Source organism: Haliotis rubra, unplaced genomic scaffold (genome assembly GCF_003918875.1).
Source record: "Haliotis rubra isolate DU_JTF1 unplaced genomic scaffold, ASM391887v1 Scf425, whole genome shotgun sequence".
NCBI classification, from domain to species: Eukaryota; Metazoa; Mollusca; class Gastropoda; order Lepetellida; family Haliotidae; genus Haliotis; species Haliotis rubra.
The window spans coordinates 207,044-219,431 of NW_025767108.1; the positions used below are offsets into that span (position 1 = coordinate 207,044).

General features: G+C 44.0%; 1 protein-coding gene across 3 annotated transcripts in view; it reads left to right on the forward strand.

The window, feature by feature from the left end:
* LOC124288794 (islet cell autoantigen 1-like) overlaps positions 1-12,388 on the forward strand; it is a 171,103-nt gene that overhangs the window by 36,908 nt on the left and 121,807 nt on the right. For all 3 annotated transcript variants that reach the window (XM_046725323.1, XM_046725322.1, XM_046725325.1), the window contains exon 5: positions 6,731-6,854. In XM_046725323.1, coding sequence (XP_046581279.1) covers positions 6,731-6,854 — 124 coding nt within the window. The remainder of the gene's footprint in view (positions 1-6,730; positions 6,855-12,388) is intronic.

Below are 12,388 nucleotides of genomic sequence, written 5' to 3' on the forward strand. Positions count from 1 at the left end.
GGCGGCTCTAAGCATATCCTGGGAAGGCCTCAATGCGTCGCGCGTTTCGCCGCCAGCAATAATACCTCAAGTGTTACAGAAAATCAGGCAAACACAGAGCCTCCAACTCACTTTGGTCGCCCTACTGGCGGCCAGAGCGTGTTTCCCATTCTAATTCAAGAAATCGGTCAACCAACACTAGAGCTACCCAAAAGCTCAAATCTATTAATACATCCACACACCAAACAGGTGCACGGAAGCCCAGAAGTATTCCAACTTCGCGTATGGACTGTATTAAAATGTGTTTAAACAAAGAGAGGGTATTCTACCAGGCGCAAAAGCGGTCACGCTTGCCTTACATAATTCTACCGCGTGGCAATGCGGCGACAAGTGGCACAGTTTTGAGAATTACGCAGCAAATAAAGGGATTTACAGCAAGAGATGCTACTCATCCACAAGTGGCAGATTATTTGTGTTACTTACGGCAAAACAAACATTTAAAAGGCTCGACATTGTCAACATATCTTGCTGCGCTTAGTTCTGTGATTAGCATGAGAACGGGTGTCAAATTGACTAAAACTCCAGAGTTACTGGCCTTACTACGTGCTTTCCGATTGGAGGACCAAAAGCGGAAGTTCCACGCCCCAGCTTGGGATCTGAATATAGTGTTACAACACCTCACAAGTGAGGCTTATGAACCGTTGGAATCAACAAACTTTGAATTTCTCTCACAGAAAACACTTTTCCTGTTATCTCTAGCCACAGCAGCCAGGATGTCGGAAATTCACGCACTAGATTATGAGAGGATACAGTTTGATGACAATCAAAACACAGCACACCTGGGACTAAGATGGGATTTCATCGCCAAAAATCAACTACCAGGTCAACCAGACAGGTTATTTCATATCCCTGCATTATCCTCGATTCTCGGATCTCAAGATACACTGGACTTATCTCTATGCCCAGTCAGAGCTCTCAAAATCTATTTTCGACGTTCCAAAACAAGGCGAAGATTTCTCAAACGATTATTCATCCCTTGTCGGCAACAACTCAGACAGAAGTCTCGTACCACCATATCTATATGGATAAGAACTGTCATGCCAGCCTACAAGGCAGCAGGACTGGACCCTCCAACAGCATCAAATCCCCATGAGATCAGGGCATTAGCTTCCACTCGCGCCCTACGGTAACTGTTCATTGAATACAATTATGGAAGGATGCTTTTGGAAATCTAACATGGTGTTTGCTAATCACTACCTGAGAGATATCACCACCGAGGACGTCTCAGGCATTCACCATTTCGGTCCCTTGGTCCTCGCACAGCAGTTGACAGTCCCTAAAAGCGTTAACACGCGTAGTCTTACGAGATTAATATGCATAATTGTTACATGCATTATCTAGCTTATAACTCTACGGAGTTCTAGCACTATGTATATATGTTCAGTGGTATAGCTTCTCTATCAGAGTCGCTTTGATATTGTTATTTATAATATCTCAGTATATTATTAATGTAAATACCCCAGTATGGCATTATAACCTATGGCTTATAATAGAGGAATAATCCTAAGTCTATGCCTTTATGAAGTTCCGTAGGGGTTATTACAGTTATATCTATATAAATCACTAATTCTATAAATCCAAAGTATTCTGTTTTGCCCACCTCCGTTTCGTAGGATTCTACAAACAAAGAGCATGAGTCAGGATAAGGAAAAATATGTAATTTTTTGAGTAAAATTGATATTTTATACTTATCCTGACTCATGAGGTTAGCCCTCCCATCCTCCCCACATAACACTTTGGATTTCCCTGTAAATTCAAGTGTTGGGCTCGCAAAATCAGGAGAGAGTGAAGCATGAGGCCAGAGGGTGGCGACACCTGTTCCCGCCAAAAGGGCAAGGGAGGCAACTCTTGGTGAGTACCAATTAGTGATTTTACATTGAAGGGAGCTTCAATTAAGGAGATACAAGTGTTCCACTATGTTCGCAAGAAGAAGAAGACAAGCAAAAGAGCATGAGTCAGGATAAGTATAAAATATCAATTTTACTCAAAAAATTACATTTTTATTGTGCTATTTCAAAAATACAACTACAGTCATCCCCAAAAACACACCCCTTTACGATACTGCATGTTCGGTTTAACCATGGGCTAATCTGTGGTTCCCATAAAAACAAAAGTTCCTCAGCGATCACACATGTTCACATCATCGGAAATAGCATATCAACAATTTCGCTGTTGTGCACAGGTTAATCATGTTGTAAACTAGCGAAATTCAGTGTGGATCGCAATAAAAAGTATTCATTGTACATATGCCAAGATGTTGTTTTTGCAATCCAAGTGGCATGTACTGTGGGAAGTCAATGGTGATTTGTCAGATGGTCTCATACGTAGAATGTATCCAGTAACTTACTCAAAGTGAGAAGGTAGTGTTAATTATTATGTTAGACTTACAGGATAGCAAAATATGTCATCCCTGAATAACTGCTTGAGATATAAATTCTTCTGATAATGGAATACAAATTAGTTTAAATGGGTTTTTTTCGGAACAGTTTCAACTGAATCTCTAGTAGATTGGAGCAAAACGTGTACGTAGCTGATTTTCCAGTGTAGTTGAATAACAGGTTGCATAACAGGAACGACAATTGAATTTTTATGTCTGGTGGTGTTTGATTGCAAGTTTCCCATTTTCATTTACAAAGTTTGTTTGTTCACTTCCAACAATACATCATAGTTTTACTGGGCACAATACATGCAATAGCACTTGTGCAATGCACATGGAAAATACTATTTGTTCCGTGTTATGTATAACATGGGGGGTCATCCATGGACCTCAAGACCCGGGGATTTTTGCCAATTGTAAGATGTCATAATATCCGTTTACCCATTTCTTTAATATTTTCATGTTTACTTGATTGGAAAGTTATTGTAAAAACATTTTTTTTCATACGCATATTGTAGCATGGTAACATAAGACAACTCCGGGAAACACTTCTATGTTCAAAGCTTTGTATGAATAATGTGTGAGAACATTTGTTTGCCACTGTCATATTGTCACTGCTTGGAGGAGTCTGCAGACTCTCCCCCCTGCTGGGACTTGTCAAATGTAGTCATTCTAGAGATTGAAGCTGAAGGAGGTGCTCTGGTTTGACCTTTACCACATGCCTTGTTGTCACTTTTGCCATGAAAAGTCCCTTTGAGGGCATGATTACCACCCCTCTTATGGAACAACCTCTGAAACTACCGAAAATAGTTTTTCTCCTCACAGTATTGCCCTAAATCAGTCATCAGCAATTTGGTTCTCATGGGCCACAGGCAAGACATGATACCAGCATTGAGTAAAAGTGTGGACTATCTGGACAGACAACTATGCCTTGAGATATGATATGGCAGCTACTCAAGACAAAGGGCAGAGATAAAGCATATTTATCTTGTGCAAGCCTTCATCAGGAAAAGATATTACCAAGGCTACAGATGCAAGCTGGCTCAAAATTGCAATAGCAGACAGCTATTGCCAGGCACAAAGTGATGTAAATAAATGACTACAACCACAAGTGAGGTAATAAGAAGTAATGTCAGAGCTGGAAGTAATGTCAAGAGGATCCGTACCCCTATCACCAGGTTTTCTCATCTATGTCATGTACAACATTACAGATACAAAGACAGTTTTCTCAAAGCAGACCAGAACAAGTTTCATCTTCAAAGACAGCCCTCCTGACTTACCTCATTTTATCTTTCCTGGGATTCCTGGTACACACAAGTTGAAGCATGTTCCAGTTCAGGACATTATACTCACACAGGACTCAGATTCTCGCTTCATAACATCAAGGCTGTCAAGGCCAGGAACATGATTCTACAAGCATTCGATCTGCCAATGGATCCTGGCAATGTAGATGTTATGCCTGGGGATTCAAATTTCTCTACAAGATCTTAAACTTCAGAGGAAGACTCCATACAGACTTGGCGGAATTCCCACAAAGCTCAGTCTAGACAAAGATGTACAACCTGAAGCCATTCATCTGAAGTATCTAAACAGCATCTTGCAGAAAATTGATTGTTAAAACAGGCATTTACTGTATGTTTCCTGTCTCAGTCTATCATCATTACAGTCATGCATCAGGCACAGGTTTGGGTGTAATCATGGATGGAACCACAGTCTAAGGAGTATGGTCAAAGGAGGAAAGACACTCCAAATTAGTTGTTTCAAGATGAAGTTAATATATAAGAGCGTCAATACATGGAGACCCAAGTTACATCAATCATGAGTTCTAGTTGCAACAGACGACTCTTCAGTGATTGCCTATATAAAGAAGCAGTTTGGTATAAGAGCAGAAAAATAGATGAAGGAGACTGCACTTTTGTTCCTATTATCAATCTCAGTGAACTGCAGATTAAAAGCCTGACACATTGTTGGGAAATTGAACATCCTGGGAGACTGCCAAAAGGAGCAAGATTATTCCAACAGAATGGTCTGTTCATCCTGGGTTTTGTTGGCCTTGATTGAGTTAGTGAGTGACTTTTTGAGGGAATGTAACACAAGAAATGGGCTTCGCACTTGGAGGACATGATGTGTCAACATGTGGGTATGCTCACAGTATATCATAAGTACCTGTGGGCCTACTCCACAAAATGTGAGAGCAAGAGAAAATGCAGATGCCTTCTTAGAAGGCTGAGGTAGCCCCCAAGCTAGGCATCTGAGAGGAGGGCTCTGTTGCTCTAATGGATAACCAGGATCAGGATGCACTGTTTACCATGGTCACTGCAGATGAAAATGTCCGATGACTACTTGACTGGTTCCTAGATGATCATGGACAGGTGGATAACGCTCTGAGATCCTAAGATGGGACCCTGAATACTGTTGAATGGGTCTGTGGACTGCTGAAGAGTATTTGGACCACAGTAAATCACTGCTGGATTAGTTTGCTGATGCCCTTGACCTTGGGAAGTGAAGTATTAGTTTTGTGGAACCAAGCCTGCTCACTTGAAACAAACTTAAGTCTTGAATTTTCACTTAAGTTACAGTTTTTACCCACATTTGAGAAAACAATAAATTGAAATTGATATTGAATTTAAACTTAATAGACAGTCTGAGTTTGGTTGATAGGTTATTGAGTTGTTTTGGCTTTTTTTCTTAAAAATGAAACTGAATTAGAAACTCAGCTGTTTCAAATCGTCAAATTCAGTTTGAAAATTGAGTAAATTGAGTATGTTTCTTTCGAGAAGTCGGATCCAGGTCTCACTGAAATGTTACAGGAAGAGAACCATTGACACAATGGTGACCAGTAGAACCTTACTAGTCATGTGGAACCAGATCCATGCCCTTAACACTGTCGTGAGACACAAGCCATGTTTCAGATCAGCAGGTATCAGCAACTTGGCCAGTCAGTGGGAGGGGAGGAATAGCCATCGGACACACTCAGATTGAAAGCAAGATCTCATGTTGCTTCTGGGGAACCGATGAAGATTTTGAGTATCCAAAACTTGTTGATTTACAAGCCTGCACACTCCTTTCCTGAGCAACTTTATCATGTCATGCAGGACGTCAAATTTGCTGAAGAGGATAGTGACGTACTTTAGATATTGGAGTTGTACGAAAACATTATTCTCTCAGCCAAGCTGAAAGTGGGAATGCTGAGGAATGCTTAAAAGTCCCATTTGGTATTGTTGTGTATGCAGTATCCCAGAGTGCCTTGGTTTATTCATCCAGTTTAGATAAGGATTGTTTTCACACCTCAGTACCTCAATACAAACATGCTTGTTTTATTTATTCAGTTTGGATAAGGATTGTGTTCACCCCTCAGTACCTTAATACAAACATGCTTGTTTTATTTATTCAGTTTAGATAAGGACTGTTTTCACACCTCGTACCTCAATACAAACATGCTTGTTTTGGTTTACAAACACAAATTTGACAAATCATCATAAGCTGAATTTGAACTGGTTTTGACTTTACTGAACTCTTGGGGGAATTCAATTTCCACCTGGACGGATGAGGTCGGACTTATACATTACTTGCATCACCAGGATGCAGGAGCAGTTATTCACTGACCAAATGTGACCATAATCTCAACCAAAATGGATGCCAAGACATACCATTTTCTGTCCAAAGTTAGAAAGCAGGTACCTTCAGAGCTGACCAGGAGGATTGTGATGAGCCTGACCATTGAATCACCTCATTTGTTTAATGACTCTCTCAGGAATGTTTTGGGGTGGATAGCTTTCTTCACTCTACTGTCAACCTGTTCTGAGCTCTGTCTCTGGCAACGAAACCTCAAGTTTATTCACACAAGGGTTCATACACTTGTACCAAATGTACTGAAGAGTATTTACTCCAACAGCTTTTTTCTCTTTTAATTGTTAAAATTTCAAATTCACTGAAAATACAGTATTTCAACTTAACATGGTGTAGCAGATATTTTGATTGAGCCATGTGATTATATCATTTGGTTGCTGATGATGCAGGTAGTGAAGAGAAAAGGAAATCGTACCCTGCTGAAGATGCCATATGCATCCATGATTGACTAAAGCAGTTGGTTACTGGAATAAGGAAACAAAGCAGTTTCACATTGCCAAATTGTGTTTAAGTGCCTCTTCAAGTTCACTTCGGACTGCATACAGGTCCATTCTGTGACAGAATTGTTTGTGTATGAGGTTGCTTCTGTGTCACATGTAAAAGGTTTGAGGAAAATTTAAGACAATCATAAGAAGTTTATTGAAGATCACGATGCATGTTGTTCATACTTTTTATTTATTGCAGCTGTGTCTCAAGAGGAGAATGCAATGGGTCGATTCTTGAAAGCTCAGAGCAGCCATGACAAGACCCGAGCTGGCAAGATGATGGCCGCTGTAGGCAAATCACAGAGCTTTGCGGCACAGCAGAGGTGAGATGGTCTTCAGCATTTTCTCACTTATATGGCACAATTACCATACAATACACAATATCCTTGTTTTTCTGAATCCTAAACACAGAGCTGAAACATAGGGCAGTCTTCCATTTCTGTCACTTAACAAGATTATATGGCTATTTGATGTAAGTGAATGCATTTTTAAAGTGATGTAATCTGTTGTTTGTTCTTATTTGAGGTATTTCTTCCATTATTGTGTAGTACATGAGTGACAAACACATCATTTTCAGTGGAATTAGATTACTGATTGATTGTGTTTCGCTTTGCAAAAATAACACAAGGTATTTAACTGGTGACATCAGGGACATCAATATTGCTCACAATTACTGTGTTAAAATAACATTATGACACATTACCATGACCAAACGCAATATATGTAACAACAGGGATTTTTGACAGAGCAAGAACTCAATCCACTCAAGAGAGATTTCTGGACTGTTTTTCTGTTTGAGAGGAACCTGCCTACCATTGCTTTCTTCACCCTTGTGAAGGCTTCATGCTATTTAACCCTGGGAGATAATCCCAAAGTTGAGTTTATGTGACAAGATTTGCACCTTCCAACCTAAGTTCAAGACAAGACTTGCTGTCCAGCTATGGCTGGTTTGATCCAAAGTCTGTTGATCCATTTGCACTAACATTTACCCACTTCAAGTTTTTGTAGTAACTCTCTGTGTATTTGGACTGGGTCAGCTTTGCACTGAACTGTCATCTTGCTGTCAGTCATGGTATCTTATATACTGGTATTTCGCTTGTTATGATGACCTACTCAGGTTTGGAGAGTCCAGTTGTTAGTTCCTTACTTAGGAGCTTGATTGTTATTGTTTAGTGGTAATACATCCTACAATGATCAGTGAGTTTGTTTCTGTCAGTGCACCTTAATGAAATTCATCCCTCTATTTATCTATTTTGCTCTATTCTCTTTATATTGTATAAATTGTTTTCGTCACAATATGGCTGAGATATTGCCGATGTGACATTAAATATTAACTCACTCACGATTTTCCTCTTAATGTGTGTGTGTTCAATCCCCCTAAATATCTTTTGACATGTACAATTTTACTACTCTGGGTGAGGCATTACTTTAGGTGGCTTTATTGTTAGTTAAGCACCATGCCGAGGAAATTCGAACAAACCTGTAGAGGTTGCTGATTCTTTGATGAGAGTCCTCCTTGGGGTACATATAAGCATTAAAATGTCCTTTTTTAATCCCTACGATAGTTGTAACTATATTTTGAATAAAATATTTACAAAACAAAAAACGTTTTTGTTTTGTTCGACCACCCCTACGGACCCCAGAATGGACCCGTCCGCCAAGAACAGGTAACTCTAGGCGCTAACCTCGTACCTCACTTTCCATGCAGAACGTATCAGACAGAATGTGGGGAGGTGAGTGGCCGTACCCCAAGGAGGACTCTCATCAAAGAATCAGCAACCTCTACAGGTTTGTTTGATTCTTTTCCATGAGAGATCCTCCTTTAGGTACATATAAGCATAAGCCAGACTCCTAAAGACAAGAGTCCTGTGAGTGGTATTCTGTCTGATAAACTACGCCCCTGACAAGTGGAATTTCCCAACTATATAAAGGAACAGCTCACTTACCTGGCCACGTGATCTCTTCAGCCAATCAGGCGAGGGCGTGGTCCAGGGTCAGGGGTAATATATTCTGCTCATATGCAAATGAAGCAGTGAACTATGCATGTAGTAAACAATAGTGCCCCACCCTCATCCCGAGTTTCATAAATACCTAGGGAGGGAGAGACATTAAATCCCATGAAACCGCAGCAAATCCTAGATTTCTAAGGAATAACGCAAAATAGATATACGGGGAGAACAAACCATCACCATAAAAAACCCAACACCAAGTAAGGGTTAAAAGGGAAGGAAAGTTGACCGCAAACCCGCCACCAGTAAAAAACAGATAAAGTCGTAAATCTAAAGCTCAATCGGCTAGAGAGTTACGACTCTGCCAACTGGAGAGAACTGACTGACCGAACTGAGCACGCTCACTGGAGTGTCTGTCAAGTTGATAATGCCGGATGAACGTACTCGGCCGGCTCCAGATAGCCGCGGAGCAGATCTCCTCAATAGGCAGAGCCGCAGCATAAGCCTTAGATGTGGCTACTTCTCTAACCCAGTGAGCTTTTAACCCAGAAGGTGGTGTTAACCCTTTCTGTGTATAGCTCGTACAAATGCAAGGAGCACTAACAGTCAAGCTGGTTGGGTGGCCAACTGCAATAGGACCTTGGATATCAGTGGTATCGGTGGGAATGCCCACAGTACCCTGTCCGTCTAGTCGAGTTGGAAGGCACCTGGAACGACCCGTACAAGATAATCCCGAATATCCCCCGGTCTAGCATCCACTCGTGTGGAGCTAGTATATGACGGGAGGGTGCGTCCACCCGAACTTTGTCTACCCCCGGGAGATAGACTGGCATCACTCGTATGTTGTAGTGGTCGCACCATAGCAGAAACTGTCACGCCTCCTGTAGCAAGAGACGCTGATACCGTGCCGCCTTGCCTTCAGGATATAGGTCATGGCCGTCTGGTTGTCCATCTCTAGACGAACCACTTGGCCAGAACCTGATCCACAGCTCTCGAACACCTGTCGGACCGCTCTCAATTCTAGCACATTGATATGCAGACTGATCTTGTGCTCCGCCCAAAGGCCCGAGACTGCCCTGTCGCCAGAACAAACCAGTGACAAAACCTGCCCTCTGACCTGGCTAACTGAGCCTGGATTAACATGAGTTTGGTGAACACCCTTGGCGCCATGGAGATACCAAAGGGGAGTACACGAAACTGGTAGCACTTCCCGTCGAAGGAGAACCGAAGGTACTTCTTGAAGTCGGGGTGCATTGGTACATGTAGGTAAACGTCTTTGAGATCGATTGACGTGAGCCAATCCCCTGTCTTGACGGAGGAGATCACTGAGCGCAGTGTCTCCATCCTGTAAGACGGCACTTCTATCATTTTGTTCAGCCCTTTTAGATTGAGTATGGGTCTGAACCCTCCGTCCTTCTTGGTCACTATGAAATACATAGAGTAAAATCCCTCGTAGAGGAACCACCTCGATGGCTGCCTTTTCCAGTGGAGACTGGACCTCGGCACAGAGAATGCCCGCTTTTTCCTGGGAGATGGTGGTGGACCTTGCTTCCACTGTGGCATATGGCCGTCCCTGAGTGTGGACAGGACCCAGGGATTTGAAGTGGCTTTCACCCATTTCGGGAGGAAGAGTGTTAGCCGGCCGCCTACAGGGACATGTGGCATGAGGCAGTGCACTCGTACAGTCGGCAAGTCTCCGCTTGCGTGTGTGAGAGGCAACAAGGGCGTCCGAGGGAGATTTAATGGGAAGCTGGCTTCCCCTTTCCCTGAAAAGACTGCTGCGCAGCTGCAGCCTTTCCCTTGCCTCGTGCCCTCCTGCTCTTCTTAACCTGCAGTGGAGCAGTCCACTATGCAGGCTCCTTCGCCGACGCAGAAGGATACGAAGTAGCAGGAGGCGCAGGCCGCTGGCGGGATGTGAGGGGTTGCTCTAGTAAGGGCTTAGAGTCCTTAAAAGTGCTTACCGCCTCGGCGGCCTCACGCACTACTTTCAATGCCCCAGGTAAAAGGGTGGAACCCATAGTGTACGGCAGAGAAAGTAGCGCCTGCTGAGTGGCTGGCGAAAAACGCGCCACCGACAGCCACAAACGGCGCAGGCCCATGACAGCGCCCATCATCATACTAGCACAACAGCGGATACTGTCACGTGCAAGATGTGAATGGACGTCTGTCAACTGCTTCTCCAACGAGGGGGACGACGCATCATCCCCACACGCTCCCTGATCTACCAGTTCCCCCTGCAATGCAGATAAGTATGCTGAGTAGACTGCCACCCAGTACTGCTGAGCTGCCGTCCTATACTGCTCTTCAAAAGAGCGATAGGCCGACTTCAGAGCTGGGGCGTTGGCAGGGAATGGCGGCACAGTTCCAAGCCAGGGAGGAAGAGGAACCACCACCGGCTGCTCAAACAGTGCCTCCTCTACCAACAGGTACCGCCTGCTAAGCTCCGGTAGATCGAAACGAGAGCAAGTACCCGAGAGGAGAGGATTAATCACCTCTGCAACCAGTGTGTTTAGCCTCAGCCACTCGCGTAGGCGCAAAAGCCTCCCCCGGAAGGTGAAATTCCGAGAGGTCAGGCCGAAGCACAGGAACAGAAACCTGAGGCAGCGTTTGCGCAATGAGTTCGCGCACCTGCCTCAGAGACGATCCAAAAGAGTATGAGACCTCACCCTCAGGCTCGTCTCTGCCCCCATCCTCCTCCATGTCCACATCATCACATCCCTCGGTAACCGAACTCTCTGTAAAGAGAGACGGCTTCGTGAGCACCGTTGACATAGAACACGAAGGGCTCAAGGAAGAGATCATAACCAGATGGTTCAGATCGCCCTGTCCCTGGCTCGGACCCTAGCCGCGGGGCTGAGGCAACAAGGGAGGAACTGCTGAAGCAGGCCGCCCAGTGTGCCCAGCCAAGCCTCTGGGCACCGAGGGACCTGGTTGCCCAGGTATGCTCAGGCGCCCATCGGCGGCAGACGAATCCTGCGCCCTACCGGGGCCGGAGCCCGGGTCGGCACTAGGAACAGCAGACAGACCATCCCCCCGAGCCGAGACTCGGGGTAGGTTGCCCAGGGAAAGGTGCGCTCAACGGGCCTGAGTTCGGGCCGCCACCATCCCCAGCAGAGACACCTGGACCATCGAGACTTCACATTAGTCATCGGCTGCTGCATTTGTTGCTGAAATAATGAAGCAATTGAATCAATATTTAAGGCAGCAGCAGGGGGTGCGGAGGTTTTGGAGGTGGAGGGAACAGGTGACGACTCCTTAGAGACCCTAGCTTTCTTTGCCCCCGACTCAGCCGGTGGCGCTGAGCTAGTGGAAGATTTTTTGTTATGTGATCTCTTGGAAGGGGGTTCATGACCCCAGATATCACCCCCCGCCCGCATGAGATTGGAGAAAAACAAATAGTCGGCATGTCTCGATTTTTTTGAGGTCTTGGGTGAAAACGCCTGGCAGGGAACACACCCTGACGAATCGTGCGACGCCTCCACTAGACATCTTAGACACGATGCATGACCTTCCTTTACGGGGATAGATGACTTGCACGTAGCGCAGGTTTTAAACTGCAACAAAGGTCAAGTCTGACCACAATAATACGCATGGGCGATTGATAAATATAAATATTAACCATACTAGCATATAGACTGTACTTAAATAAGAACTAGTGCATGCTAGCCCACTTCATAACATGGAGCCCATAAAGCAACATATATGACGTGAATACAACTATTTAGAGTAAATCACGTAATATAAATATTCCACCTGAAAAGAGATAAATATTTACAAATTCAGTGAAACAACACACAAACCTAGACAAGAAAGCTACAGGCTAACCTGCAAAAGCAAGCGTGTATGTGCCTCCCGTCCGTCATCTTGACAAGCAGATGACAAGCAGATGGCAAGCCGACAGGGACTAA